General features: G+C 35.1%; 2 protein-coding genes across 2 annotated transcripts; both read left to right on the forward strand.

The window, feature by feature from the left end:
• Window positions 1–2435: 2435 nt before the first annotated feature.
• Window positions 2436–4487, forward strand: LOC105972095 (malonyl-coenzyme:anthocyanin 5-O-glucoside-6'''-O-malonyltransferase). Its single transcript, XM_012997032.2, has 2 exons — window positions 2436–3494; window positions 4012–4487. The coding sequence occupies exons 1-2, from the start codon at window positions 2525–2527 to the stop codon at window positions 4395–4397; spliced, it is 1356 nt and encodes a 451-aa protein (XP_012852486.2). The 5' UTR covers window positions 2436–2524; the 3' UTR covers window positions 4398–4487.
• Window positions 4488–5708: 1221 nt separating this feature from the next.
• LOC148765607 (uncharacterized) lies at window positions 5709–8796 on the forward strand. The gene is made up of 5 exons (XM_088811827.1): window positions 5709–5938; window positions 6438–7398; window positions 7622–8438; window positions 8555–8630; window positions 8742–8796. The coding sequence occupies exons 1-5, from the start codon at window positions 5709–5711 to the stop codon at window positions 8794–8796; spliced, it is 2139 nt and encodes a 712-aa protein (XP_088667953.1).
• Window positions 8797–17421: the final 8625 nt, after the last annotated feature.

The following is a 17421-nucleotide window of genomic DNA, read 5'->3' on the forward strand; positions in this document are numbered from 1 at the left end:
TTTGGGTCGAATTTTAAGGATAAAACAATTTGCAAAATTATTGTTCGATTATTTAGTTATTATGGCTTATGTCATGTTAGATGATGTGAAATACACTGAGTATGTCTTTATTGGTTATGTGCATAAAAAAATACACACACCTAATATGACATTTAGAAAGTTTAGCGTAAAAATAAGGGTTAAATACAAATTAGACTCACTTACTATCATCACTGTTCTATATATACCTATGTACTACAAAATGCAACAATGTGGCCCATGCCGTTAAATGATATTAAAGAATCTGTCTATTTATATAGTTGACTGACCATTGCACTAGATGTTGGACAATTTCACGTGATGATCCAATTGTTGTTACTCAAGGAATTTTTGGCTTTGCTTATGATTTTTTTATTGAATCATCGTGATTCTAATATGAATCTAAGGTTTTAATTGATTCATAGAGTCTTAACTAGAAAATTCCTATCAATTCAATAATAAATCAATAATAAAGAAAGGAAAAAAGTCGTGATAGAGAAAAAAACAAATTAAAAATAGGTAAAGAGATAATTCAAGTGGCTTGGAAGGATCAACATAAAGACGATTGAGTCAACTTGATATTTTGGTATTATCACTACAAACAAGAGCTTTGGAAATTTTTTCTTCTTTCATACATTTGGAGAAAATTCAATTCGTAGATTAAGACGTTTCAAACTTTTTATTACATACCCTACTAGCTATTTGAGTTGTTTTTACTTGGAAATACCCTTTCATTGTGTGTAAAAGATGTGCCTCTTTCTTCCTTTTTTTTTTTTTTAACTCAATCTACTCCTTTTTTTTTTTTCTAGAACTTAAAGATTTCACTCATATTTATGAAAAAAAATTATATTCTGAAAATTATTTATAATTTACTTTAAAATTTCTGCCATTTTGTCCCGGCCTAAAAATTTCACCCTTATGAATTTCTTTTTTCCTGGTTAATATTTTTGAATTCTTTTTAATTTTCTGAAATTTTGTAATTTTATTTTCAGCCCAAAAAGTTCTCGATTTAAAATACTTCGCGTAACTCTAGCTCTCCAAAATTCATACATTTTATTTTTTACGTCCAAACATTACTTGTCATATTTTTCTAAAACCACTAGTTAATGCAGTCAAATGCGACGTGCTAAAATTATATTTTTTTGCCAGATAATAAATTTTAACAATGATTTTTCATAGCATATAAATAATAAATGTAAACATGAAAGACAACTATGTTACATAAAAACTAATGGTACTTGGAAAGAATGATTTGTACAAAGAATAAACATGTCCCGACAAATGCGGTGGGCGCTTTTTGATCATTTCAATGCAAATAAAAGTCTTATGGATCAATCATTCAACATTTTAATACTATTCTATTTTCATCCATTCATTCATTACCACTTTTGATTTATCTGATAATAACACATTGAATTTTGTTTGGGTTTGAATTTTCCGGTGACTTTTTCCATCGAGCTCGAGATATAACAAATACAATTAACTCCACCTACATATAACACATAATCAAATCATAACTCAGGAAAAAAAAAAAACCATCGAACTCGTGTGTTATTAAGAACAAAATAACGAATTCCGACTGCATTTATACGCATTAGTATGCTCCTCGACAGTGTCCTTGCACTGTCGATCAAAAAACAAAAAATAAATATCAATAATCCAATTTTATAATCATAATTTTAGAGCCTGTTCGGGTAAGCTTATTCTAAACAGTTCATAAGCGCTTAATCTAATAAGCTACAACGACATATTTCATAATTAATTTTCGAAATATATGGATAATAAGCTAGCAACTTATTTTATGAATTTTTAAAATTTTATAGAAAATAATACCAAATACTTTAAAAGTGCTTATAATCTCTAAAATATCTTATAAGTTACTCCCTCATTCCCTTAATATTTATTACTTTTGCCATTTTTTTATATTTCAAATTATTTGTCACTTTACATTCCAATAAATAATTAATTGCAATCTTTCAATTTTGCCCTTCCTCACTCATAATTAATTGAAATATAATTATTTAAAAATTAATTAAGGATATGGGCATTTTAGTAATTTATTATATTTTTTCTACTATCTATGTATATTTATTGAGTTTCTTAATATGTGTGCAACTAAACAACTATCGAGGAAATAAAAGAGTATTTTAAATTGCTTATTATTTTCGAACTTTTTCGCTATTTTCCAATAATGTTATGCTCCATTTTCTTTAATCCATACATAACCAGTCAACGCCGCAGTCAACGACGTTGATCCCCCTTTATTAATGATAATTGGACCAAATCATGGAATTTTGCCTTGGGACAGACGAAAAACAAAACAACAATATACTTATAGAAATGATATTTTAATCAATCTTCTAGAAACATAATAAAAACAATATCTACTCAAAACAATAAAACAAAAAAAGCATTATAAAATAAATAAATTTAAAATAAAAACATTAGTGTATTATCTTTATACATACTTCGTCAGTTTCCAATCAAATCTCCTCCACACTCCACTATGACAACTTTTCTTGAAACCTGCTGGATTCCACCTCCGCCTAGCTCCGCCGCCGCCGCCGAGCTAGAACTCCCCCTCTCCTTCTTCGACGTCCTCTGGCTACACTTCCACCCAATCCGCCGCCTTCTCTTCTACGAATACTCCTGCTCCGAATCCCACTTCTCAGAAACCCTAATTCCAAAACTCAAAGAATCTCTCTCCCTCACTCTCAAACACTATCTCCCCGTCGCCGGAAACCTCCTCTACCCTCTAAACCCCGCCGACCATAAGCCCCTCCTCCGCTACATCTCCGGCGACTCCGTCTCCCTCAAAATCGCCATCTCCGGCGGCAACTTCGACGAACTCGTCGGAAACCACCCACGCGACGCCGACCAGTTCTACGACTTCGTGCCGGAGATTCCACCGCCGACAGAAGATTCCGAGTACAAAATAGTCCCTGTTTTTGCTCTGCAAGTGACGCTATTTCCCGGCCGGGGAATTTGCATCGGGTTCTCCAATCTCCACAGCCTCGGCGACGCGAGATCGATCGTGGGCTTTATGCGGTCATGGGCTTCCATGTGCAAACTCGCCGGAGAATCAGAATTATCTCCGCCGATTTTCGACAGATCCGTAATCAACGACCCTCTCAGAGTCGACGATATATTCTGGAAAGCGATGGGAAAGATTCCTTTCACACCATCATCTTTCCCGCTACCCACAAACAGGGTCAGAGCAACGTTCACTCTCCGGCAATCCGACATAAAAAAGCTCAAAGAAATGGTTCTCGCCAAGAAACCGGGGTTAGGACACGTGTCGTCTTTTGTCGTAACAGCGTCTTACATTTGGACAACCTTAGTGAAATCTGCAGATCATGTTGAAGAAGAAGAAGAAGATCAGAGTATGCTCGAATGCTTCGTATTCGCAGTCGACATTCGCGAGCGGGTAAATCCAGCAGTGCCCACTAATTACTTCGGCAATTGTCTAAGCGCAGGTAAATCAAAAATCACACTTGTTTGGATAATTATATATACCCTCTCAATTATGATTTCTTCTTACATCTCCATCCACCCTTATGCTGCCAAATTCAACATAATCATCTAGATTCCGTGAAATATTCTCTAGTTTGTACTCGTTTTGTGCAAAACTATAGTTTCTGAAGCATCACAATCTGATATATACAAGCCAAAAAACTCATATTATGATCCTCTTGCTTCAAAATGTAGAGTTCGAATGGGATAAAACGGGTACAAAAGTGAAAATATTCCATATAATCTCGAAGATACCACTAAATTTGAAACTGCAAGGGTGGACGTGTAAGAAGATTTATAGTTGAGGGGTGGTTGTAATTTTCCAAACAGGAGGGGGTTTCGTAATTTGACCATACCTCAGGGTGTGGTTGTAATTTACCCTTATTTTATTAGTTACTGGTTGACTCGAACCTATGATAAAAAATAGGTCTTTTGGTGCGACGTGGTTATCAACAGGCTACCTTGTATTTGTTTTTTCAGGTATAGCGGAAATCGAGCATGGAAAGCTTGTCGGTGAAGAAGGGTTGTCGGTTGCGGCTGAATACATGGCTGAGGATATCAAGAACAGGATTAACAATAAAGACGAGGTTTTGAGAGGCGTTGAGAATTGGATGGACGGAAGTAAGAATCATACGTGGGCCCGGGCTGTTGGGGTTTCGGGTTCGCCGAGATTCGATTTGTGTGATGCGGATTTTGGGTGGGGAAGAGCGAGAAAGCTCGAAGTTGTGTCAATTGATGGAGAGAGGTGCTCGATTTCGTTGTGCAAGTCGAATGATTCCGAGGGTGGATTGGAGATTGGGTTGTCTATGCCTAAGGAGAGAATGGATGCTTTTGCTGCTGCATTTGCTGATGGCCTAAAATTTTGATTTAATTTGTGAATCATATATAATATTACCACTTTTGTAATGACTATGTGTTGAGAAGAAATAAATGATGGGCATGTTGCATATTGCTAATATACACTCATAATCCGTTTGTGTGTCGTATGATTTATTATTTTTAAATATGGTTTTAGCAAGGAATAAATGTTTTATAGGTTGAGGGTCCGTATCCTATCCTGCCCCTCTCCTCCTTTCACAATTTGTAATAAGATTTGAATTTCTCAAAAAAAAAAAAAAAAACATCAAAAAATCTTGTCTAATACGGATTTCCCCCTAAATTTAGAATTATTTAACGGTTTTTTTTTCCATTGGTGTGCGCACCTATGTTGAATGCCTCTTAACCCCATTGACCATTGCTAGAGGAGAAAATCGGTCGTTTGGCCCACTTTCGGATCGGCTCCAAATTACTGTTTACTCGGGTCCCACGTGATTCTTACATGTGCTCGATTTTGAGAGATGTATAAAATTCAGTGTTCTAAAAATTGGTCAAGGCAGCTGATTAATCGGTCTCCGCGGCGGAGGCGGTCAAAAACTTTCACGATCTTCGTGTAACGGTTTGAAAAATCGGCCTTTTCCTATGAAGTGTTTTTTGGCGGGGCGGTCAAGGCTTGGAGGCGGGTTAAAGATCGGTGGTAAAAATCAGTCAAAAATTATTTTTTAATAGGGTTTAACATGAAATTAAGATTAAATCTGGGTTTTAATTAGTTGGCGTAATTTTGGTTTAGATATGAGAGAGTTTTTCTTAATAGCAAATAAGTATTAGAGGAGGAATATATTTGCAAAACAAAAGAGTTGGACCCAGTCATTGACCTCTTTGCCGTAACCCATTCTTTTTTCTCTTTTCTTTTTATTTTATTTTTCTTTTCTTTTTGGGGAAACTACAGATAAATCCCTAATCCAAAACTCAACTCACAGATCAGTCCCTAGGTAGTTTCCCCAAGCAATACAGTCCCTATTCACGCGTCTGACATGCAGATCAGTCCCTAATGTGAATTTTGAATATTTTATTATATTCTCTTTTCACTCTCACCCTTTTCTCTCTCCTGCTTTTCTCTCTCCTGCTTTTCTCTCTCTTCATCTTCTCTTTCTTTCTTCATGTGCTCTCTTTCTTCTCTATTTCTTCTCCCTTTCTCTCTTCTGGTTTGCTCTTTTTCCGGCGAAAAAATCACTGTAAAACCCACCCACCCCACAATGGCTACAAATGATGTATCTAATGATTTACCCACTGTGATTCTTGGAAGTTGTCGATACAAAAATCAACTTCACATTATTTCCATAAAAAGTAATTCGACCTTAATGGAGATATATGGTGCTATTATCAACAAATGGAATCATATCCATCCAGATGCACTGATCCTCCAATACTTGGCTCCTCGGGAAAGATTGTATGTGACATTGGGCAGTGATGAAGATGTGGAGAATATGGTTGCATTGCATCTGATAATGAAGATGAGTGTGGTCGACATTGTCGTGATCCGCAAAGATGAAGCTAATTCGCGTGGAAAGAGGGTTCGCACCGATGGCTGGTAGGTCTCCATCTTTTTCTGTACTGCTGAAATGCATTTCTTTATGGTTGTTAATTATTGTGTGATACATAGTATAAAATATGGCACATAATAGTATCATGCTAATATAAATATGGTATGGACGTATGGTACTTACAGCACGTAACCTTGATCTGAGTAGTATGGGTTATAGGTAAATTTGGTACTGCTGGTGGGAAAACATAGTATCATATAATGAGGAAGATAGTACGTAACCTTCATCTGAATAGTATGGGTGATAGGTAAATTTGGTACTGTTGGTGGGAAAACATAGTATCATATAATGGGGAAGATAGTACGTAACCTTCATCTGAATAGTATGGGTGATAGGTAAACTTGGTACTATTTGTGGGAAAACTTAGTATTATATAATGGAGAAGATAGTATGGAACCAGTGCATTGTTATGATATTTTCATGTACATTGTTATTTGGATTCCACTCTATTGTAATCCATTTTTAAAATTTTTTTGAAACCAAAAGCGGCGATCAATCGATGGAAATCGAGGGTAATCCGCTTGGAAATTCAATTGATGCATGGAGACATTGCATCCGTGGGGAGAATCAGTTTTTTAAAGATCCTGATGATTTTAGGCATATGCTGAAAATCTATTCTATTGCTAATAATCGATCATTTAAGTACATGAAAAATGATCAACAAAAGATCATAGCAGTATGCATTGACGAAAACTGCAAATGGAGGGTTTATGCATCATTGTACAAGCCAGATAAGTTATTTAGCATTCGCAAGTGCAATCTTGAGCACACTTGTGGTGATGCTACTCTTCGTACAAGGGGTCATCCTAAAGCCGATGCTACATGGATTGCCCAAATTATGAAACGAAAATTGAGAACGCAGCCAGCTTACAAACCATGTGGTATGTTAGAAGATATCCGAGAAGATTATGGTCTGGAGCTTCAGTACTACACAGCATGGAGGGGTAAAGAAAAAGCCATGCGTGATATCCATGGTGATGAGACGACATGTTATGATAAACTGAGACGCTATTGTCGTGCATTAAAAATGCATAACCCTGGTAGCATGGCAGAGTATGAGATTGAACCTGCTACTCAAAAGTTTATTCGAATATTTATTAGTTTTGGGAGTTCTATTTCCGGGTTTCGTCGGTGTAGGCCGATGATATGTTTGTATGGGACTCACATTAAAAATAAGTACAAAGGATGCTTGCTTTCTGCTGTGTGCAAGGATCCAAATGATTCCTTATATACATTGGCATACGCAGTTGTTGATGCTGAGAATGATAAAAACTGGGAGTGGTTTTGCATTAAATTGAAACAAATTCTAGATTGTCACAATGACAATAGATCTTTTACCATTTTCTCTGATCATCATTCGGGGCTTCTTAAAGCCGTCCCGTCGGTATTTCCTAGTAGCCACCATGCATATTGTTTGCGACACTTGGTGGATAACTTTAGAACCCAGGTATTTTGATTCTCTTTAAAAAGGCAAATTGGAACGTACCATTTGTCACCTCATGTCATACTTTTGTATAACATGTTTCATACTTTTGTATAACATGTTTCATACATTTGTGTAACATGTGTCATACTTTTGTATAACATGTTTCATACATTTGTATAGCATGTTCCATACATTTGTATAGCATGTTTCATACATTTGTATAACATGTTTCAAAATAATATAGGTCCTGAGGAAGTACCCATTGCACAACAAGTTATATTGGGCGAGTGTTTTACATAATGCTGCATATGCCCCTACTCGGCAGGAGTTCGATGCAACTATTTATCGTATAGTGCAATCTATGCCTCTCGCGGCATCATTTATTTCGAATTCTGATCCAAATCATTGGGCCAATGCCTATTTTTCTGGAGAAAGATGGGGAATCGTGAACAATAATCAGGCAGAAAATTGGAATGGTTGGGTTAAAGATGCCCGATCTTTGCCTGTTCCATCCATGATTGATCACATACGGATCAAAATAATGGAGATGCTAGTTAAACGACAAGGAAAAAGTTTGGCAATGACTGGCATATTGTGCAAGAAAATTCTAAAGAGATTAACAATCAATCATATGGCCTCTCGTTCCTTAAAATATTGTAGATCAAGTAGTACCGCTTTTGAGGTGTATGATGAGGACAAGTCGTATAAGGTTGACTTGCAGGACAAGACTTGTTCTTGTAAAGCATGGCAATTAGAGAAACTTCCATGCAAACATGCATGTGCATGTTTGGAGTCAAAAGGATACTCAGTATATGAGTTTGTTGATCCATGCTTTCATATTGATACGTACAAACAGGTATATCAATTCACGATTAACCCAATTCCCTCGTTTGATGAGGACTTTGACTTGTACGATGCGTGTAATGCTCCGCCCGATGTCTTTGTTAATGCACCTGATTCGAGAACTCGACCGGGACGTAGAAAGACAAAAAGAATTCCTTCACAAGTGCAAACTCGTAAATTGAAGTGTACTCGTTGTGGGAAGCCTGGACACAATCGTCGTACTTGCACACAACCAATCTGACTAGCAATTTTTTTTAATGTAAATACTGTCTGCATTTGTGTTACTTAAACTAACTAGTTTTGTTTCTAATGTAAATTTTATGTTTTTCATCAGGGAGGACAAGATGGAGGAGAGCTTACATGATTGCCCATTATGTTATTCAAGTGATTGAAGTGAATGAAAACTGGCTGTTTGTACTTTATTATTATGTGATTTGTACTATGTTGATTTGAACTTTGTACTATGTTTAATTTGCACTATGTACTATGTTTAATTTACACTATGTTTTTGCTATTTGTAGTTTGTACTATGTATTAGGTACTCTGTTCATTGATGGTTTATCATTTTCAGTCTAATGGTACTATTTTTATTTACACATGGTATTGGATATGAGATAGGATGGTATGACTTACTCAATTTATGACCGTTACAAACTAATATAGCCGTTGCTTATTGTCAGAACTAGTCAAGTCATAATATGAACATAAATGACACATAGGCTCATTTGTTTCTAATTCATGGCTTCTTCGAGTAGCACCACTCAAATGAGTGGGTTAAAATACAAAAAAGGGAAATGCAAGCGTCTTGATTGTGGGAAGAAAACAATAATCATGGTTTCAGAAACTATTTCGAATCCCGGAAGGTTATTTTACTGTTGCCCACACCATGGCTACTCCCATTAGTGTGAACCATTTGAAGTTGGGCAAACTTTTTCCAACTCAAATCGTGAAGAAAATGAAGCTACAAGTGCGTCGATGAACCAAGTCCATCAAGAAAGTGAAGTGAAGAATTGCAATTCTGAAGGTGGAGTAGTTCATAGTTTGTTAGTGTTGAATCTAGTAATATTTGCAGTCTACATGATATGTAAAACCTATGTACTGTTGTTTAATTAGTGAACATAAGAGTACAATGTATAAGCTGGTAAAGTTCGGGTTATTCATGAATATAGTACGCTTTGTTCACCAATTAAGTATAATGTATAAGCTGGTAAAGTTCGGGTTATTCGTGAAGATGGTACGCTTTATTCATCAATTAAGTACAATGAATATGCTGGTAAAGTACACGTGAGTCGTAACTAAAGTACGATTTGTTCACAGATAAAGTATATGTTTGCCATTCATATAGTATTTTTAAACTCTATATATTATTGTCGGGCCAATGCATCCATATGATCGCATTTTAAGACACAACTCTTCGGTTTAAGACTATTAAGAATGAATGGAGACAATGTGGGAGTCGATCAACATCGACTATGGTAAAAATTGAGGAAAATATTAGTTTTATACTTGAGCATTGTAGACTTGTATGAATATATTGTATAGTATATGAGTATCATGTATGAAATTCAACATATTTATGGGATCTTGTATTCCAAACGCAACAATAATGCTCACCTACCTTAAAATAATCATCTAAAACATAATTTATGCATCTCCCGTACTTATTGATCATTAAAACGTCAATGAAATTGGTACAATTCAATTCATCAAAAAATATGGTACGCTTTATTCATCAATTAAGTACAATGAATATGCTGGTAAAGTACACGTGAGTCGTAACTATAGTACTATTTGTTCACTGCTAAAGTATATGTTTGCCATTCATATAGTATTTTTACACTCTATATATTATTGTCGGGCCAATGCATCCATATGATCGCATTTTAAGACACAACTCTTCGGTTTAAGACTATTAAGAATGAATGGAGACAATGTGGGAGTCGATCAACATCGACTATGGTAAAAATTGAGGAAAATGAGTATCATGTATGAAATTCAACATATTTATGGGATCTTGTATTCCAAACGCAACAATAATGCTCACCTACCTTAAAATAATCATTTAAAACATAAATGGAGACAATGTGGGAGTCGATCAACATCGATTATGGTAAGTTTTTCGTAAATACACATGTGAAGTACGCTTTGTTCATCAAATAAGTACAAGTCTATTGTTGACAAGGTATCTTCGAATGGACTAGAAAGTATTTGTTGCTCATTTTTATGGTACGCTTATATTCTTTATACAAACTAATTAATCGCAAAATAAAGTACCATGTGTTCAAAAGGCAAGTACATTTCATCGAAACATATAGTACAATGTATACAATGAAAAAGTACGAGTAGAGCTAATCAATAGCATTATTAGCTCTACAACAAAAGGACAGATTGTTTATGGCATAAAAACACATTCACCTGTTCATTAATTAATTACAAAAAACACAAGAACCCCAAAACACTTCCACTCCCAGTTTTTTCACAATAACGCCAGATCTATTTCATATTTAGCTTCCACTTCTACTCCCCGATGCCTCAGAAAGATAGCTGCTAGTTTTGGGCGAAGTATTTTGATATCGCAAGTTTTTGCCTTAAACCAAATATCTTCACTGTTTACAGCATGACAATATGCCCACATGTAGACAAACAAGCCGCAATCAAGGTTCCCATCCTGCTGCCTGCATCCATGAACCCATTTAGCTTCCGATTGTATCTCCAACCCAGACCTTCTTTCAACCACCTTGCTGTAAAACGAGGCCTACGAAAATAAAATATTATATTAGTCTACAACAATTCGTAAGAATAAAGAATAACTAATTACAAGAATATGGGCTTACGACATAATCCGCAATCCTGGGAAATTCGGAGAATAGTCTATGGAGTTCCAATGGTAAATACATTTATCTATTGGGTTCAGAACAAGCAGGAACCAGTGTTCACTGGAATTGATAGGTATCATGACAAATGTTTTACTGAAGATATTTGCTGTGTTTAGCTTGTCAAAAGCCATCGTTCCAAAAATAGTAAAATCATTGAGAAGACGATCAAACTTGGCATCGCTCATTCGTTCTACGTCCACCCGAGGTCGCGACATTAACTCTTGCTACGAAACATAATAGAGAATATTAGATAAACATTGTAATGTATGCAAAATTATTTGTTAAACCACTATATACCTGGGCAGGGGAGTCAAGGTAATCAATCTCATGTCCATGCTGGTTCATGATAGATTCGGAACATAATAGATTCAAGTACAAATCTATGTGTTCTGCACTCAGCATTTCATCAAATAAAAGTTCGCACATATGCCTTCCCGTCAATTGATGTGGGCCTCTCTCCACAATAATTTCCCTACAGTAAGACATAACCACGTACTATTGGATAAGTAAACTTGTACTATGTACAAAGTTACTACATACTATAACATGTGGTCAACATATACTATTGGATAAGTAGACTTATACTATGTACAAAGTTACTACATACTATAACATGCAGTCAATATGTACTATGTATTCACTTGACATATACCATTAAAGACATTAACATGTACTATCAAGGTGGTTGTGCTCTTACCCTAAATCAACACTTTCCAAGAACAGATCCAACAATATCCTCTCTTCTTCGGATATTTGGTCACGACGTACGTAGTCCTTTCTTCCCCGGTAATAATCGGCAGTCTATATAACGAATAAATCACACCAATTATGACAAAAAATAATAATAATGTAATACTAATATAATCATAAATACCTTGATCCCAGGGACTGAAACCGAAACCTTGGACACATGAACTTGTTTACGACCACGTCCTCGTCCTCGTCCTCGCACGCGTGGAACTTTGGCCTTTGACTTTGGCCTTTGACTTTGACTTTCGTCACCTTGATTTCTCTCTCTTTCTTCACTTCGTTCTCCTTCACCTTCCATCCCCTCTACTTCATTTTTTTCTCCTTCTTTTTCCCTTTCCTCTATCTCTATCTCTGCCTCTATCTCTATCTCTTTCTCTGTCTCTGTCTCTCTCTCTTTTTCTGTCTCTCTCTCATTCTCTCTCTCATTCTCTCCCTCTGTCTCTTTCTCTTTCTCTTTCTCTTTCTCCTGCTCTTTCCATATCTCTATCTCCTTCTCTTTCTCTATCTCTTTTTCTTTCTTTCTCTTACTCTGCATTTTTTTTTATTTATTTTCTTCTTCTGTTACATTCCCCCTCTTCCTTTTTATGTTATTCTTCTTATGCTGCAACTAAAAAAAACAATAGTACGAAACATGTTATACAATAGTATTATATTAGTTGACATATAGTATGTTCCAATGTGAACGGAAGTATGAAGTTTAGGGTTTATTGTATTAATGACTTACAGGTGTTGCTTCCACGTCTTCAATCTCATCTTCACTACCTTCAGAACTTATTTCAACAAACCTATCAGCACTAATTCCAACAACTGGGCCAGAAATTACTTCCAAAACCGGAGAAAGCAACGCTTTCTCTTTTGGGTACACAGAAAATGGTATAACCTAATAAACGTAAAAAATTTGTTAGCAAATACCTAATACATTATATATTTTGTAACTCAAAGTGTTACCTGTACTTGTTTTATCTGATCAAAAAGCAACCTAGCTGCTTCTTCATCGATTGGGATTTTGCTGTCTCGCCACCGGAAGAACCGGGGAAATTTGTAAACGCTGGTGGAAACCCCTAGTGACGTGATCCTTTCATGCACCCATGCCTGCGTATTTTGGAATCATTATTAATTGGTATATTCAATATAATATAATATATATTCACTATTAGATATCACTTACCAATAAGCCGATAGTGCATCCATCAAAATACTTTAACCCCCCCTTCAGATACATCTCCATATTCTCAACAAGAGTATCATATACCAACTTTCCCCATGCAAAAGACCCTAAAACCTCCAAATCTTCTACATGCGGATAAACCCACCTTTCTAACGTTTTGTTACCCTTTGGCAGTAGAATAGTATTAAACAGATAAATAGTGTACAATCTGCTGAAATCTTCAACAGATTGTTGATCGGTCATAACTGCATAGGCCTCCAGTTTATAACCAATATATGGCCTCGTCATTAATGATAACTTACCATCAAAAATTCGTGTAATGAAATCAGTGTCTCTGCCATCCATATTCACATCCACCGGTATGCCTTCGTACTGCAGCCCTAATACGATAGATAATTGCTGCGGAGTGAATTCCAAGCGTATAGTATTTCCCCCAAACCAGAAGGCCCGATCTTCTGCATTGTACGCTTGCATGAGAGACACAACCCTAGGGAAGCTGTGGTTTATTTTAGGCATGTCCATGTAGTGATAGAACGGATTTTTCTTCAGTACTTCATAATGTTGTTTCTTCATCACTTTTTTCACACCTTCCATAGTTGTTTGAAAGGCGAACGGTGAGCACCTGCAGCCTATTGATAGCTTGCTGCAATCTTCTTTTACAACAATTCCTGCAATTACATACACATAAAACAAATACAATTATAACAAATACAACGTACTATAAAGTTCCACATGTCAATACCATCCGAAGTCACTAGTAATACCATTCAAAGGCACTAGTAATACTATTATGGCATATGACTTATACTACAGGACCATCAAACATTATACTTCTAGTACCACAAGTCAATACCATCCGAAGTCACTAGTAATACCATTCAAAGGCACTAGTAATACTATTATGGCATATGACTTATACTACAGGACCATCAAACATTATACTTCTAGTACCACATGTCAATACCATCCGAAGTCACTAGTAATACCATTCAAAGGCACTAGTAATACTATTGTGGCATATGACACATACTACAGAACCATCAAACATTATACTTCGAGTACCACATGTTACTACCATCTAAATGCACTATTAATACCATTACTGCGCATGACACATACTATAGAACCAGTACGAACAATACAATAAGCCTCTTTCCCATATCCTATATGAAACCCTTGTTAGGACTCAAAATGCTTTGGGGACATGCTAATGTCACCGAATAATAATACCCATGAGAAAACTGTTACAAAATCATGAAATTCGACAACAAATAAATGATCTTTGCAAACCCAAACAACAGAACAACAAATATTGGAACCGATTTAATGATTAGGGGAAACACCGAATAAAGTCGAGGCATAATACCCATGAGTGGATATGTTCAAAATCATGAAATTCTATAACAAATAAACCTTTTTGCCCTGTTTAATCAACACCCAAATGGGTCTGTTTCCAAGAAAATGAAAAAAAAATAAAAAATCAAACCTTGTTGTTTGCCCTGCTTCACCATTGTTTATAAATGGGTTTGTTTATTTTTATTTTTCTGTTCGCTTTATTATTTTTCTGCGGTTTGTTGATTCTTCGTGCTTCGTAATTTCTTCCTTCTTTGTTCTTCGTTTCTTCTTGGTTTCTCTGTTCTTCGTTTCTTCTTGGTCTGAAAATGGGTATAACTGAACGGTGGTTTTTTTATGCGCCTTTTTAGCTTCTTTTTTGTTGTTTGATTTTTGAAATGTAACGGGCAAAGAGCGTGTAACACAAACGGCGCGTTGGAAGTTGTAAAGAAGTTATGTAAAATTAGTATAAAGTAAAGGGTATTTTAGTATTTGCACATTTTATTAGGGATTGAACTGCATGTTAGGCGCGTGAGTAGGGACTGAATTGCTTGGGGAAACTACCTAGGGACTGATCTGTGAGTTGAGTTTTGGATTATGGATTTATCTGTAGTTTCCCCTTTCTTTTTTACTCATTTAAGAAATGTTTATAAATATCTAAACTATTCAAGAAGACTAGCTAGTCACCAACATGCATTGCATCCATCGAAATGTTATGAGATATGCCATATTTTAAGAGGTTCAAAATTATCTAGATCATAAAAATATTTTTAGAGATAGATCAATTCTAGTAGGTCTCTAGAATTATTTATTGAAGCCTATAAATAAAAATATGTTCATTGTAAACTCATCAACTAACCATACTTGTTTTCTTTCAATGTTAAGTGCTATTCTTTTTTCTCTTTTCTTCTTTTCATTATAATCACACAAAAATTAGAATAAAACGTCCAATAAGAAAATGTGATGTTTACTGTAAAAAAAGAAAAGAAAAAACAATAATGAAAAATGTCAAGCACCTAACTAAAAAACATTATTCATATGTAATTTCAGTTATGTAGAACTCTCCTAAATCTCTCCATTGCCATGCTTCTTCACATGTAATTTCAGTCCTATAGGACTCTCTTCGGTCTCTCTATTGCCATGCTTATGAGTGGACAGTCTCTACCGTAGAATAGCACATCTCATACTCTTCGGTCTCTCTATTGCCATGCTTATGAGTGGACAGTCTCTACCGTAGAATAGCACATCTCATAAACCGCTCAAGATTTGAAAGCCATTTTTTAATTAACTGATCTTTGTTTTAAATTACGCGTCTTTGTTTTAGCCTATAATTTATATACATGAATCAAATTAAAGTTAGTTAAAACTTAAAAATAATAAAAGTAAATAAATATCTGGTACAACTATAAAGTGTGGTTTTAATGATTGTGCGGGGACTTGGTCCTATCTCGTATGGAAGCGAACCAGCCGTTTAAAGAGTCTAGTCTAGTACCGGTGGTTGTCTTTTCGTACATGCTTCAATAAATCGCATGAAAACGGACACGACTTGTATTCTCGGACCTCTTTTCAAACTTTATTATCTACAGTTCCATTTATTGATTTGTTTTGTTTGTTAAGCTTATCAATGCAAATTTTAAATAAATTATGGATTTTCCAAACCACATTAATTTCGTATTATTTTTATAAAATTTTGGTATTAAATGTGTTTAAATATTTTATAACCCTCTACTATTAGAGTATATGTCAACCTCCTCCCCTACTTTCATAATTTGTAACAGGATTTAAATTTTTCAAAAAAAAAAGAGCTTGTCTAATACGGATATTCCCCCTATATTTAGAATTATTTAACGTTTTTATTCATTGGTGTGAACCTATGTTAAATGCTTCTTAACCCCATTGACCCTATGTTAGAGGTGAAAATCGATAGTTTGACCCACTTTCGGGCAATATGTGCGTTTGATTGTTCTGACTGTTACCAAATTACTGTTTACTCGGGTCCTACGCGACTCGTACATGTGGTCGATTTTGAGAGATGTAAAAAATCCAGTATTTTAAAAATCGGTCGAGACGGCAGATTAATCGGTATTCGAGGCGGAGGCGATCCAACACCTTTACAATTTTGGTGTAAAAGTTTCAAAAATCGATTTTTGTCTATGAGGTGGTTTTAGGCAGTCTGAGGCAGGTTCAGACGGTCAAGCCTTGGAGGCGGGTCAAACTTTAATAGTAAAAATGGTCAAAAATCATTTTTTTTTATAAAAAATGAGTTTATGCTTTGTTTTGTTGTAAATGCATTGAAAATGCATTAAGTGGATGTCCAAATTAATGAAGAGTTACCAACCATTAATGGTCTTTAATTGAAGTACACTCTTGTAACTCTTAGGACATTAATCTTCCTTGCAAGTATAAATAGTTTACTTTGTAATAGACAAAGACACACTTGAGATTTGAAAAAAACAAGAAAGAATAAGAAGAAAAGGTTTTATTATCCTTACATTTGATCTCCCATATTCTTGTTTTACTTGATTTTCTTTAATATATTTATAACACGTTATCAGCACGAGTTTGCTCATGTTTTTATTTGAAGTTGGTTTCGGTAATAGACATGCATTTCATGTTTATTGTCACAATTCAATCTCAGTACGAGACATATAGATATATTTCCAACACTTTCTCTCGGCCCTAACTTTTGTTGTTTTTGAAAAATCATATAACACTAGCTACAACTGATTTCATTAATACATGTATATGTCTGTGCATTAATATACGTCGTATGTCTATACATGCCTACGCTAATAAAATTTGTTTATCCATTTAGCATTTTTTTTACATATATGCATATATGCTTGTGTATACGTATATATTTGCATGTACTCATAGAATTATTATATTCTTTTTGGCATAATCATTTTATTATCTATTCATGTGTGTATTTTACATGCCTACGTTTTTCTTTTAATGATATTAAACGTTTTGATACAATAATTATATTAATTTATTATGCATCAATTAAAATGCTATCTCTTTAATTATTATTTATTTGCTTTATTGTTATGTAAATTATCATAAGAACATGAA

This window comes from Erythranthe guttata, chromosome 13 (assembly GCF_056151865.1).
Source record: "Erythranthe guttata isolate IM_541 chromosome 13, IM_541, whole genome shotgun sequence".
Taxonomy (NCBI): Eukaryota; Viridiplantae; Streptophyta; class Magnoliopsida; order Lamiales; family Phrymaceae; genus Erythranthe; species Erythranthe guttata.